The 15,167-nt window shown below is 38.1% G+C and overlaps 1 protein-coding gene across 1 annotated transcript; it reads left to right on the top strand.

Annotated features, from left to right (window-relative positions):
* The first annotated feature begins 1,821 nt into the window (after window positions 1-1,821).
* On the top strand, window positions 1,822-10,376 carry sars1 (seryl-tRNA synthetase 1). Its single transcript, XM_062427761.1, has 11 exons — window positions 1,822-1,970; window positions 3,054-3,124; window positions 3,269-3,349; window positions 3,506-3,664; window positions 4,988-5,131; window positions 5,394-5,549; window positions 7,485-7,706; window positions 7,819-7,948; window positions 8,778-8,935; window positions 9,042-9,171; window positions 9,369-10,376. The coding sequence occupies exons 1-11, from the start codon at window positions 1,835-1,837 to the stop codon at window positions 9,533-9,535; spliced, it is 1,554 nt and encodes a 517-aa protein (XP_062283745.1). The 5' UTR covers window positions 1,822-1,834; the 3' UTR covers window positions 9,536-10,376.
* Window positions 10,377-15,167: the final 4,791 nt, after the last annotated feature.

Below are 15,167 nucleotides of genomic sequence, written 5' to 3'. Positions count from 1 at the left end.
GACATTCCCTCAAGCAACTGACCAACTAACCACCTCTTCTTCAGCTATGCTGCAGTGACAGCCACTGAGCACTATGACCTCTGATATGTATTGATGTATTGTGTGTGTACAGGAAGGATTTGTTCAAAAAACGTCCAGTAATGTATGTAATGGTCAATAAAGCTATTTAATCTTACAAAATGTTAAGTATTAAATGTAGTATAATATTTTCTGTTCATTTTATGTAAAAATGTATCAAAATATCATTTGTAATATACACACTGTACATAAATAAACTATTAATCTCACAAAGTAGTTATTCCATGAGAAGGTTTGCCTTAAAGTGCATATTGAGCAGTATATCCATGCATATTTAAAGCCATGCTTATAGGCTATTTATACATGTACACATCTACATTTATATAAGAAAGGAGTAACAGGTCCTATCATTTTTTTCATTTTATGCTGATATATTACTCATGGATAAATGTTGTGAGTTGTGTTTTGTATTGTATTTGTGTGACAGTATGGATTTTCTTTATATCCGATTATCTAATAAAGCAAAATTAAAATGACTTTCTACTCCACTACATTTATTTGACAGCTTTAGTTACTTTTCAGATGAATATTTGACACAATGGATAATATAACAAGCTTTTAAATACAACACATTGTTAAAGATGAAACCAGTGGTTTCCAACCTTTTTGTGTTTTGACGTCTTACAAAAAGCAGTGTGTAGTCAGGCTCACATTTCACATGTCTATGAGTTGTTAACAGCTCCACCAAATAGTGATTGAGGGCAATTCAGTTCTACAGCTTATACAGTCCACACACACACACACACACACACACACACACACACACACACACACACACACACACACACACACACACACACACACACACACACACACACACAACACACACACACAACTCTTACAAGCAAGCAGCAACATGTATGAGGCAGCAGGTAAGCAAATGGGCACAAGGAACACAGGCAGCAAACACATTCTAGCACCCTCACGTTGCCCATAACGAAGGATAAAGCGGGGAGCCAGGTGGAAAGAAAAGAAAGATTTAAAAAACTGTTATAATTCACGCAAGCTTTAAAGAATGTGACGTTCAAAAATCAAAGATTACATAAAAAAGTCAAATATATGCATACTACATCACTCATAATACTTATGTACTTTTACTGTAATACTTTAACGACATCACTCATAATAATTATGTACTTTTACTGTAATACTTTAACGACATCACTCATAATACTTATGTACTTTAACTGTAATACTGAATACTACATCACTCATAATACTTATGTACTTTTACTGTAATACTTTAACCACATCACTCATACTTATGTACTTTTACAGCAATAATTTAACTACGTTTTGCTGCTAAAAATATACTTTTATTAAGTAGGAGTTTTCATGCGGGACTTTTAATTGTTGTTGAGTACTTTAACATTGCTGTATTGGTACTTTTACTTTAGTAAAGGATCTGCAGACTTCTTCCATCACTGTCAAATGCATTATGTAAGACTTCATAACCCTCTGGTGCTAAACAAGATGTCTTGCTGATGCTGTGGGTTGCCAGGCTGGAAGAAATCCTATGATATTTTGTGTCTAAAAATATATTTAGTGACACATCAACCTTAACTGAATACAATACATTCGATTGAATTTTAATTTGTGTGTGTGAATGGGATTGGTTTATGATTTATAAACTTTAAAAAATTACGTTGTTTAATGAAGTAGCTGTTTGGCTTAGTTCTGGCACGACCTGGCATCCCGGTGGTGGGAGGCGTCATCACTGTGAGCTCAGTCATTCTTCTACAGGCAGCGTGGAAAGATGGTGCTCGACTTGGACCTGTTTCGGACCGATAAAGGTGGCGACCCAGAGATCGCCCGTGAGACTCAGAGGAAGAGGTTTAAAGATGTCTCACTCGTTGATAAACTGGTGGCTGCAGATTCAGAATGGAGAAAATGTAAGCGCCTTCCTGTTCATGTTACTGTAGCTAATGTTAGCGTCACGTCAGCGTGTATTCGCCGGTGGAGAGCAGCTAACGCCAAACTCCATTACAAATCTAGGCATTTTCAATGTTAGTTTGGTAATACAACAAACTGTTAAAGCCTAACTGCGAGATTGGAATATCTGACACATGTTGGGGACTTGTTCTTCCATTCGGCTTCTTCAAATGCAAAAACAGCACGTAAAAAATGCACATTTATCACAAATTACCTTTAAAATGACAGCGCTCTGCCGCCGCAGTATGTTGACGGCCGCCACACTGCAGTGGTGTATAAAGCTTTTCAGAAAGTTAACTATACATTCAAGTTTTACCATTTTATCCATGCCGAACATACAAGTGGACACTATTTAAACAGGGCATACAACAATTTATCTTTGACCAGAAGCGAATGACTTTAATTAAGTTTGACACAAATTGTATGTCCAGGTTTGAATGGAGTTTGGTTTGATGCTCACGCAATTGGGGCTAATTTTAGCAAAGCTAGCGCAATTCAACGATACCAAAATGAGCCATATGGTTATCCTCTATATAGCTAACCGTAATTAACTAACACTAACCTTCTATTGGGACATTCTAAGCTGTTTGTTGCTACACATTTCCATTATTTTAAAGACATTTTTAATACGAAATGCCGGCTAATGCTGGGTTAGCTTAGCGTTGCCGGTTAATAACGTGCTATCTGATGCAATCTCAGCCAGCACCATGTCAACTGAACCTCGCCCTATAGTTTAGCTACTGACTGTATTATTATGATCCAGCTCAATGATGCCAGAGCTTCTGTCAGTTTATTGCTGTTACTATTTAAGTGATAATAACAGTTTGTTTATATCTTGATCATTGTATTTGGCTGTGTGAGGGTGAATTGATCCTGTCAGCAGGTTACTAGACCTGCTCCTGCAGCACACACACACACACACACACACACACACACACACACACACACACACACAAACACACACACACACACACACACACACACACACACACACACACACACAGAGTTCCATGATTCACTGACTGTCATATACCTCCCAACAGGCCGCTTCACTGCAGACAACCTCAACAAAGCAAAGAACCTCTGCAGCAAGAGCATTGGGGAGAAAATGAAGGTACAAAGAACATAACATGAGTGAAGTGTAAAATGAAAGAGGTGTCTAGTATGTGTCCATTGTTTTAAATGGAGATACCTGAGAAGGAGTGCAGCAGTTTTAAACTGTGTTTCCTTTCTTTAACTCCTCATGTTGTGAATGCAGAAGAAGGAACCAGTTGGGGATGATGACTCTGTACCTGAAGAAGCACAGAGCCTGGAGTCCCTAACAGCTGAAACACTATCGGTACGATTTTTTCCCCGCCTGTGTGGCAGCATTTTTACATGTCATTAAACAAATTGGTATAAAGACAAACATAACTTAAATCCCACAAATTGCTTCATTTGTTTCTTTGCTCCTGTTGTTTAATTTGATGATGTTTCCTCTCCTCTGCTTCATCAGGCCCTGACAGTTACCCAGATCAAGAAGGTGCGTTTGATGGTGGATGAGGCGGTGGAGAAAGGTGACAGTGAGAGGTTAAAGCTGGAGGCAGAGCGTTTCGTTTACCTGAGGGAGATCGGCAACCTCCTGCACCCATCTGTGCCCATCAGCAATGATGAGGTGGGTGTTGTTTTTACAGTAAAAGTACAAGATAAATTACACGGATTGGATTTAAAAAGACATTTGAAGTGGCTTTTGTCTCTTTTTTTTTTTTTTTTCAAATGTCAGTGCCCGACCCTTAAAATTACTGATGTTTCTTCACACTGCACTAAGATTGAAATTAATGTGATAATCTGAAACCAAAAGAGAGAAATTTATATTTCAAGTTCTTTGGTTTTGTGATGGCGCCCCCTAGTTTTGCGTTCATTCAATTAAACTTCTTTCCATTATCTGTCTACATTGCTGCAGATCTTATTTAAATCCAGCTAATTAAATCTTATATGAAAAAATAACTCTACTTATTATTGTGGTTACTTTAAAGTAGAGCTCAACTGATATGTTGGTCAGCTGATATTGACCTATCACAGATATGTTGTCTGATATGCACAGATTTGATTTGATTTTTTTTTTTACACTGTTTTAGTTCTATTTGCAACATTTAACTTATATTTGATTATTTTTTTAATTTAAGTTTAATATATATTTACATGTTTTTTCTTGTTCTGTTTTTTTATTATTTCTTTTTCTTTTTTTCTGTTATGTAGTCTATTCTACATGTAATTCTTTATTGTGCTTCTTGTACAGCTGTACTGATTTGACTGATTGACACAATTAATGCATGCAGATTAATCCAACAATTTACACACTTATGACTTATGGAAAATAAGTTTTTAAATTCTGTACAGAAGAGGAGAGACTAACTTGCATACACCCAAGTGAACATTCTATATAAAGATAGGAAGAGCTACAGAAGCCTAAACACATACTAATGTCTCCTCCTGTTAATATGTCTGCATGTACACTCTGCCCCTAACTCTTTAACTTAACTTCACTCTTTTACAGAAAATCACCGTTGCCAATTAACCTCTACAATACCATAATATAGGCCGATAATATGGGTTGACCGATATATCGACCAGGCTCCAATATTCTGTAAATATGAAAGTATCAGCCAATGTATTGATATTATTATATTAATTAATTGTTATATTAATTATTATTACTATTATTATTATTTTTACTACATAATATCATAATTGGCATCAGCCTCAAAAATCCAGTATTGGTCTGTCCTTACTGTGAAGGAATGGAACTATTTTCATAACCCTAACCCAATTATTATTCTTTTTTTTTTGCTCTCCAGAGATTTAGATGATATTCCCTCAAACTACTTTTTATAGCCTGGTGACAAAACTTTTTTTTTTTTTTCAACAAAATTGTAATTCTTAGAGATGCTAAATGCTTGGTAAATGACAATATGATTTATGTCATCATATGAAACAGGATGCTGACAATAAAGTGGAGCGTACTTGGGGCGACTGCACCGTCCAGAAGAAGTACTCCCATGTTGACTTGGTAGTCATGATTGATGGCTTTGAAGGAGAGAAGGGAGCCGTTGTGGCCGGGAGCAGAGGTTACTTTTTGAAGGTAAGTTTAAACATAAGCTGCAGCACATATACACACACACACACATACACACATACACAGTACATGAAGGAGTAAGTAACCGCTGGCAAGCACAAACAGGCCAACATTCTTTCTCCTCATAGTATTTTTTCCCCACCAAAATGACACATTTAATCCCACAGACCCACCCAACAAAGAACCTGACGTTCTGCTTTCTGATCTGCAGATAGAAGAAACCAGCTGTTAAGATGTTTTCTCTCTCTGTCTTTTGTGTTGTCTTCAGGGGCCGCTGGTATTCCTGGAGCAGGCCTTGATCAATTACGCCTTAAGGATCCTACATAGCAAGAAGTACACCATGCTCTACACACCATTCTTCATGAGGAAAGAAGTCATGCAGGAAGTCGCCCAGCTCAGCCAGTTTGATGACGAGCTGTACAAGGTACAGAAGCTTTTTAATCGTAGTTGATCATTGGCATTGGCATCACGCTTTAATATAAATGTATAGTACTCTACGCTTCTCTAGTCCAGCCAGAGTTCAAATTCATGGAGTCCCAACACGTGCTGCTCCAAAGCTGAAATCAGTATGAATGAAATAAGTGTGAAGACCTTTTGAATAACAAACAAAACCCAAGTTAATGAATTAAACCAATTTTCATGATGTAAGATTTAGCACATATGTCATATGATACAAAATTAACCACAGTAATTTCAGACCTGCGAACCTGTACGCATTTTGCGTAACAGGTATGCAATTTGACATCTAAATACGCTGGTACGACTCGCCTCTCTAAACTACGCAAAAAGCTGACATGTGAGTTCTGTGGGAAATATAATGTGCGCGTGCAGTACTCATGTCTGACAGCACGATGCAGCAGCGCGGTGAAGCAGTTTCCACCAATCATTGTAGAGTAGCGGAGAATAACGAGTCTGTCGAACCTATAGCGTAACATCCCCGCTCCCCCTGCTCCCTGCCTCCTCCCCTCTGCCTCCCTCCCCGTTCCCTGTTCCCCTACTCGCTGCAGCTGGCAGTTAAAAAGGTAAACTGTGTTTCCGAGTCTGTGTGTCAGCAGACCTGCCAGCTTTTGGTAAATGTGAACCGTTAATAACGTTACTTTCACTGTGAAAACATTCGAGCAAAGTCTATGTGAAAAAAACATAGATTTGCGAGTTTTTTTTGCCACTATCATGGCAGTTGAGGAAAAGACAGGGAGGGACAGAGCAGCAGACCTGACAAAAAGAAGAGGGTCCATGTCTCCCCAGAAGTTTTTTATGAAATATCAAGAACAGTGGCCATGCTTCCGACCCTTTAAAGTCCCATATCATGAATTTTGCTCAGTGTGCAATTATGATGGACATAAGCCACCAGGGATCTGCAGGTAATATATACATTAGCCTCAGTGATGTGTGCTTATGTGCTGTAACCCAATTTAATTATGACATTCTTGAAAATAAAAACACATATTGCAATATAAAAAATAAAGTATTACCATTTTAATTAAATACGTATTAAAATAATTTTAATTAAATAAGCATTGAAATAATTCAATGCAGTTAACTTGTGGCTGTCAGCACAGCTAAGGCACTGTGTGCAAAGCAATGGAGTTGCAAAAGTCTGCGAAAAAAGCCACATGACACAAGTGGTACTCAAAATATTTTGCCAAGGTTGGCAGGTCTGTAATTTCAAAGAATATTTGTACACAGTAAGACTGAAATAATTAGATGTATTTTTTAATGAATTAACTGTAATTTAAAAACTTCAGCACAGTTTAAGTTTGAATTTTTGATTTTCTCTTATATTCACCAGTAGAGGGCGCCTTTGTGCTTATCAAACAAGCAGAGCACCCACAGCATGACCACAGAGCAAAGCTTACTGTTTGTGTAGCACTAACATCTGTGGACATGATGAGCCACAATAATCAGATCATGAAAGTCAGATACCGGCACATCTGTAGATGTTAGTGTGTCATTTTTAGATCCAGAATCTAAATCTGATGTCTGATGACGATGACACAGCAGCAGCTCGCCTCGCTGTGGCAAGTGTGAGCGTCTACCTCGTGGACCGGTTCTATTTGACATTTAAACATGACAATAAATCATATTTCACATGATAATTATCTTGTTTTTTGGCTTCATTTCTGTCTAGTCTGTGTCTGTCTCTCTTTAACGTACACTTATTTTTATCACCTATAAAAAAAACTCATGTTTTTCTATGTTGTGGTTTTAACGAATAACAGGTCATAATTCACACTGTTTTCCCGGCTTTGAAAATCATCGTCAATCATTTTTCCCAATTCTACCACTTTTCCAGGTTTTCCACAAGAGTCCAAACCCTGTCCGTCCATTGTCCCTAAATCTCTCTGTCTTAATATCTCAGGTCATCGGCAAAGGCAGCGAGAAGTCAGACGACAACTCCGTGGACGAGAAGTACCTCATCGCCACCTCCGAGCAGCCCATCGCAGCCTTCCTGAGAGATGAGTGGTTGAAACCCGAGGACCTGCCCATCCGCTACGCCGGCTTCTCCACCTGCTTCAGACAGGAAGTGGGCTCCCACGGTAGAGACACCCGCGGCATCTTCAGGGTGCACCAGTTTGAGAAGGTAATGGACTGAAAGTGGTGATTTTAAATTACCTTTCAATTAAGTAAAACAAATTCCAAGCTGAATTTCATCCACAATAAAGAAATATATATAAATGTTCTCTCCTCTACAGATTGAGCAGTTCATCTACGCTTCTCCACACGACGGCAAATCCTGGGAGATGTTTGACGAGATGATCGGCACAGCAGAAGAGTTCTACCAGTCTCTTGGCATTCCTTATCGCATAGTCAACATTGTGTCTGGTAGGTGTGACGCACACTCGCTAACAAACAGCAACTTAAATTCACACGTCGGCCTTTTAAACTGAAAGCTTCCAGAATAAAATAAATCAGAAAGTCTCTAAATGTCTAATAACAAACCTAATTCCCATCACACATTCCAGTACAGGCAACTAGTGCTTGTTTGTAGTTTGAATAAATGGTATATACAAGCTGTAGCAGTAGTAGTGTGTTTGATGTGTCAGCAGTTATCAATATTAACCTCAGTACTTCCTGCATCATTCACAAGTGCTGTCTGAGGAGCAGGACATTTGAAGACATTTTAGGGGGTAAAAATCATAAAGAGGTAACTGATTACCTGGAAAAGGTTTCTAAAAAAGTCCCTGCTGTCAAGGGACAAAAATAGCAGATCAATAGAAAATAATCAATTGGGCATCATTTTCACAATTGATATATTACACTAATTAATCAATTACTGAACCCTTTCAAACAAAAATGTCGGCTTTGCCGCTTTTCTGTCTTAACATGATAGTAAATGATGGATTTATGGAGTTTAGTTTGGAGTTAGGAGTTTAAAATTCAGTATGTACTTTAGAAAAAGGCAATGCTACAATAGTGATTTTAACTTTAAAGTTCACCACAGTGGTGACTTTAGCTCACCAAGAATGTTTATAATGTCCCATTCCAAGTATATATATATATATGTATATGTCAATGTGATTTAAGACAAGTGTTCTTAAACAGTTTGCTAACAACACCTGTGGTCTGTTTTAACCTCACTACAAAAACACCTGTTGTGTTTAGAGTTGTGAATAACATCAGCTAACCAGTTACTGCTGTCATGTTATCGTAGGCGCCCTCAACTACGCAGCCAGTAAGAAGCTGGACCTGGAGGCCTGGTTCCCCGGCTCCGCTGCTTACAGAGAGCTGGTCTCCTGCTCAAACTGCACCGACTACCAGGCCAGACGCCTCCGCATCCGCTACGGACAGACCAAAAAGATGATGGACAAGGTGAGCGCGGCCGGAACTTCTTCTTCAAACCGCTTACGTTCTTTTAAAAAAGTATTGCTCGTAATTATTGCTGAACACGCTCCCTCTCTTCCTGGTTGCTACGCAGGCAGAGTATGTGCACATGTTGAACGCAACCATGTGCGCCACCACACGCGTGATGTGCGCCATCCTGGAGAATTACCAGACCGAAGAAGGCATCGTCGTTCCAGAGAAGCTCAGGCCGTTCATGCCTCCAGGTGAGCCACCATAGAGCTCTAGCTGCACATTAAGTCATTGCATCCCCACTCAAGTCAACAGAATCAGCATTGAGTGATTTGTTTAATTTAAAACTTTGACACTGCAGGTTTAAATTCATATTTTGTACCTTTTTGTGCTTTTTGCATTTCTTTATTTAAATTCATATATTTTCGTCCCCCTGCTTCGTTTCCTCCAGATATGTCCGAGATCATCAAGTTTGTCAAGCCCGCCCCGATCGATCAGGAGATGTCCAAGAAATCCAAGAAACAGCAGGAAGGAGGGGGGAAGAAGAAGAAGCAGGGAGGAGGAGGAGATCAGAACCTGCCCAACTCCATGGAGACCATGTCCGTCAACGACTCATAAACGCCGGCGTACAACAGTGTCGCTTCACCGAGCTCACAGATAGAAACCGATGGAACAGAGCCTCACGCAACGGTTGGCTAATTAATGATAGATAGTTAGAAGCTGGGGAAACAAAACTGAAAAAGCTTATAGTGAAGGCTATATTCCATCTGCGTCTATCTTGATTGGACAGTGTCGATCATCTCAGCTGTTCCTCCTCCTCATTCACACAAAACAAAAGGGATCGTTCTGCGCAGCCACCAACAGTCAGAGACTCTCCACCTGTCCATCTGTCACTCTCTCACATCCACAGCAACACTGAGCCTAAAACGAACAGATAATGTAATATAATATATGAATCAACAGCTTCCGTATGGCTTCACAGCAGTTGGTAGTTTCTGTGACTGGTGTTCAGTGCAAATGAAACACCGTAATCTGTAATAATCATCCGAAAGCGGGGCTTCTGAAGTATTTTATATAACTGATCTAACTGAACTCTTTCATTAGTCGTCTCTTCAAGAACAAAACATCATCTAGATCTCTTCTGTAGAACTCTGTTAATGTCTGAAATGGCTTTAAACTACATTGCAATTATTACAATTAAAAAATCCAGCTTGTAAAAGTGATCAGGTATTTAAACTGTCTGTCTTAGGCTATAAGTTTTACCCTCACGTTGCCTTTTACCATCATCATCAATTTCAACCGTTGTTGCTTGACGTCACAGTGGATCATAAAGCTGTTCATTGCAGTATGTTATGATTCAGGCATCGTCTGTATGTACTTGCTAATATAAAAGGTATATATATGATTGCGGATTGATTCAAGTGGAAGTCACTGTAAAGGAATATTAAATACAGTTGATATGGAAGTTCTGTGTCTGTGTATTCTCAATGAGACTTTTATTTTTAGGGAATCGCCCTTCAATAAAAAAATGTATCAATGATACTGGAAGCACAAGTAATAAACGAGAGATAAGTTAGACCTTTCAGTTTCTAAATGACCACAAAAGACTTGACAACCATTCATTTGTAATGCACTGAGTTGACATTTATGTACCTGTAAATGTTAAGATACATTTTTGAGTCATATTGTAGGGATGAGCTCGGTATCGGTTGAGTTCACGAGAAAAAGCAAAGCCAATTTTCACCTTGCGTTTGCCGTCAAGACCTAAATACACTAAAAAAAGTGCAAAGTAAATAATGACATTTTAAAAAAAGGAATTGTAATGGTTGCCTTTAACCATTGTTGCTTGATTTCACAGTCGATCATAATGCTGTTTATTACAGTATTGAGGTATTGTTTCTATGTACTTGCTAATATAAAGGTGTGTGTATATATATATATATATATATATATATATATATATATGATTGAGCATTGATAAAAGTAGACTTAATGAGTTTTATGTTTTTAAAGGGTTTCCCCCCCTTCTGTTAAACATATTTGTAGAGAAATGCCCTTCAATAGACATCCTTCAATGAATAATGAAATGTATTTGACCAATGACAGGTAATTTAGACCTTTCTGTTTCCAAATGACACCAAAAGACCTGACACCCATCCTTTTGTAATGCACTAAAAAGCTTCACTCTAATGATGCTGTTCATTACAGTATTGAGGTTTTGGTATGTACTTGCTAACATAAAGGTATATAAGATATAGCATTGATCAAAGTGGAGGTCAGTTGTGGGTCTTCTCAATGAGTCTACATGTCTTTAAAGTTGTAAAAATGTATTACTGCAAACTAAACGTAGGGTTTTTTCCCATTCTGTTAAACATCTTTGTAGAGAAATTCCCTTCATCCTTCAATGAGTCATGAGTAAGGTAGTTTCTAAATGACCCCAAAGGACTTGACACCCATCCTTTAGTAATGCAATAAAAGCTGTTTCACCCTGGTTCAGCAGTATCAGTGTATTTACAATAGTAAGTATTTCCGTCCTGAGTTATATACCTGTAAATGTTTGACATCTTTGAGTCATAATTGTAGGGATGAGCTTGGTATCAGTTGGGTTCACAAGAAACACAACGCCAATTTTCACCTCACGTTTGGACCTAAATACACAAAAAAATAAGACGTCAAAATAATTTCAAAATAAATAATGACATTTTAAAAAAGGAGTTATAATGGTTGCCTTTAACCATCATCATCATTTTCAGCCACTGTTGCTTGACGTCACAGTCAATCATAATGCAGTTCATTACAGCACTGAGGTCTGTATGTACTTGCTCATATAAAGGTATATATATGATTGAGCAGTGATTACAGTGGAGGTCAGTTGTGTGTCTTATCAGTGAGTCTATATGTCTTTTAAAGATTCATCATTTTCATAGGGAAACGCCCCTCAATAAAATGTATATATGAAGCTGAAGGCACAGAGGATATCTGATAAACGAGAGATAGTAGACCTTTCAGTTTCTAAATGACCACAAAAGATTTCAAACCCATCCATTTGTAACGCACCAAGAAGTTGATTCACTTTGGTTAAGCGGTTGCAGAGCATTTACAAAGGTAAGATGAATTTACACTATTTCTGTCATGAGATAATTTAGACATTTCTGTACTTTAAATGTTTGTTTGAGACATCTGTGTGTCACAGTGCAGGGTTTGGCTGGGTATCAGTCGGGTTCACACCAAACCCGAAGCCAATTATTCTATCTCAGAGCATATCTATCAACCTGATGATTCGCTCCCTAAATGACCATTTTTCATTGGCTTCTTACAAGCTGAGAGAATTCTACATGTGCTGGAGGGAAATCTACAGATTGTCGTGGATCAAGGTTGAATCACTGTTTCATGTTTTGATTTTAAAAAGCAAATCAACATCTTACATTTCAACACTGACTTATAGATTGCGTTCCATCATAATTCAACACTGTACACAAAATTCTGACCACAAACTTTCCATGGGGGGATTATTAAATTATACAATTATAAAATGTGTATTTCCTGGCAGTTGTAGTCAAATGTACAAAGGTGTATATTAGTGACAAGCTCAATCTGTGCATTGCTCTCAAAATTGTGATTGTTCTGCTAACGGGTTATTAATATCTTTGTTTGTTGCTGGATATTTTTCTAATGTACGTGTTACTCCCCGGCCGAGGGGAAACCCTGGTGACTTCAAAGTTGATTCCAGAATTGTTACAGGCAAGCTGGAAATGATAATGTAATTATGGAGGGAGACTTCAACCAAGTTAGGGATTTATGTATGGATAAAATATCAAGACCTAATCACATAGTATGTCGTTCATTCAGCATCAGTGCTTCAGCAGGAGTATTGCACAGCTAATATTTACAGCCACATTACAGCACACAGTGCAGCGGGCCACAAGTTCCTATCTGCATTTTTGTAAACTGAGGTCAATTTTTTTTTTTTTTGCTGTATTTTGCAGGTCAAAAAAAAAAGTTCTTTGCTGCATTTTGTAAACTGAGGTCAGAAGTTCTTTGTTGCATTTTGTGAATTGTAGTCAGAAGTTTGCTACCTTTTGCAAACCGAGATCTGATGTCCTGGTATGTAAATTGTCTTAATATTCACATTTTAAGATTAGTAACATTGAAAAGCACTATATGGTGTTCTAAGCTCCATTTTATAAATTGACTTAAATAACTGTTTTAATCTTAAAACACTTGCTCGGCTACTTGTTTTAATTAAGTCTGATGTGGTTAATATGCTGATCTTTTTCACAGTGGTTCAATTCAATTTCCTGGTTGTTTCTTGTACAGTATATTCAATCTTTGTAACACTACACTGAAATATGTATAGCTGAGTTCACTCAAGAAGTTGTTCAGCCATTGAAATTATTATTTCAATTATTTTACTTAAAAATGGATAGTTTTATATGGGCCTATGGATAGATAGATAGATAGATAGATAGATAGATAGATAGATAGATAGACAGACAGACAGACAGACAGACAGACAGACAGACAGACAGACAGACAGACAGACAGATAGATAGATAGACAGACAGACAGACAGACAGACAGACAGACAGACAGACAGACAGACAGACAGACAGACAGACAGACAGACAGACAGACAGATAGATAGATAGATAGATAGATAGATAGATAGATAGATAGATAGATAGATAGATAGATAGATAGATAGATAGATAGATAGATAGATAGATAGATAGATAGATAGATAGATAGATAGATAGATAGAGGGAGATGGGAAGTTCAAACCAGCACTGACTTCCGTTTGTGTGATCATATTTTACTTTCTCTCAGCTGACTTTTCTCTTCCCACATGATTGTTTACAATGTGATGGCAAGAGTTTGTATGTTTAAACCAGTGTCAAGTGGTGATACAACTCATTTTTCATAAAAGAGACATTTTTTAAAAATTCAATTTTATTTATATAGCGCCAAATCACAACAGAAGTTATCTCAAGGTACTTTTCAGGTCTAGCCTATACCCTTAATCTTATCAAAACCCAACATTTCCCCATGAGAAACCTCAAGCAGAACTGGGTGATCATCTGCCTTGACTGGTTGGGTTGAAAGAGAAAGAACTTAGAGAGAGAGAGAGAGAGAGAGAGAGAGAGAGAGAGAGAGAGAGAGAGAGAGAGAGAGAGAGAGAGAGAGAGAGAGAGAGAGAGAGAGAGAGAGAGAGAGAGAGAGAGAGAAGAGAAAGAGAGAGAAAGAGAAAGAGAAAGAGAAAGAGAGAGAGAGAGAGAGAGAGAGAGAGAGAGAGAGAGAGAGAGAGAGAGAGAGAGAGAGAGAGAGAGAGAGAGAGACAGTAAAGCAATGTAACTGGGCTGGTCCAAGTTGTAAACCTACTCTTGAACATAGACAGGGTGTCTACCTCCTGGACTGAAACTGAAAGGTTTCACAGGAAAGGAGCCTGATAGTTGAAGACCCTGCCTCCAATTAAACTTTCTGAGTCTCTAGGAATGACAAAGTTAGCCTGCATTCTGGGAGTGCAGTGTTCTAGTGGTACTGGCAAACCAAGAGTTCTTCAAGATATGATGGAGCCTGATCATAAAGGGCTTTGTAGGTAAGGAGAAAGATTTTTAAATTCTGTTTTGGATTTTTACATGAAGCCATTGCGCAGAAGGTAAAATGGGAAAGATATATTTTTCTTGTTTTTATCAGTACACGTGCAGCTGCATTCTGTACCAGAGAGAGTCTTCAGAAACTTGCTAGGGCAGCCTGTTAAAAAAGGATTGCAATAATCTAGTCTGAAATTAACAAATGTGTGAACTAGTTTTTCTGCATGTTTTGAGACAGGCTGTGTCTACTTTTAGCAATGTCGAGTAGTTAATAGGAAATGACAGGTCATCCCAGTCTTTATGTTCTTAGGACATGCTTGGAGTTTAGTTAACTGATTGGTTTCATCTGGCTTCCTTGAAAACTATAATTGGGTATCATCTACATAACAAAGAAGATTGATGGAGTGTCACCCAATAATATTACCTAGAGGAATAGTATTGGTCGAAGCCTAGAACTTGTGGAACTGCATGTTGCATGGAGGATTCATCATGAATGTGTATAAGCTGAAATCGATCTGATAAATAGGACTTAAACCAACTTTGTGCAGTTCCTTTAATACCAATTGCATACTCCAATCTCTGTAATAGGATGTGATGTCAATTGTATCAAATGCAGCAATAATCTCTCTTTTGGGGAAGATAGGTCAACTCAGGCAGAT

The sequence above is a fragment of the Scomber scombrus genome, chromosome 10 (genome assembly GCF_963691925.1).
Source record: "Scomber scombrus chromosome 10, fScoSco1.1, whole genome shotgun sequence".
NCBI lineage: Eukaryota > Metazoa > Chordata > Actinopteri > Scombriformes > Scombridae > Scomber > Scomber scombrus.
The sequence above is the reverse complement of the archived record's forward strand: the minus strand, read 5'-3'. Positions and strand labels throughout refer to the sequence as shown.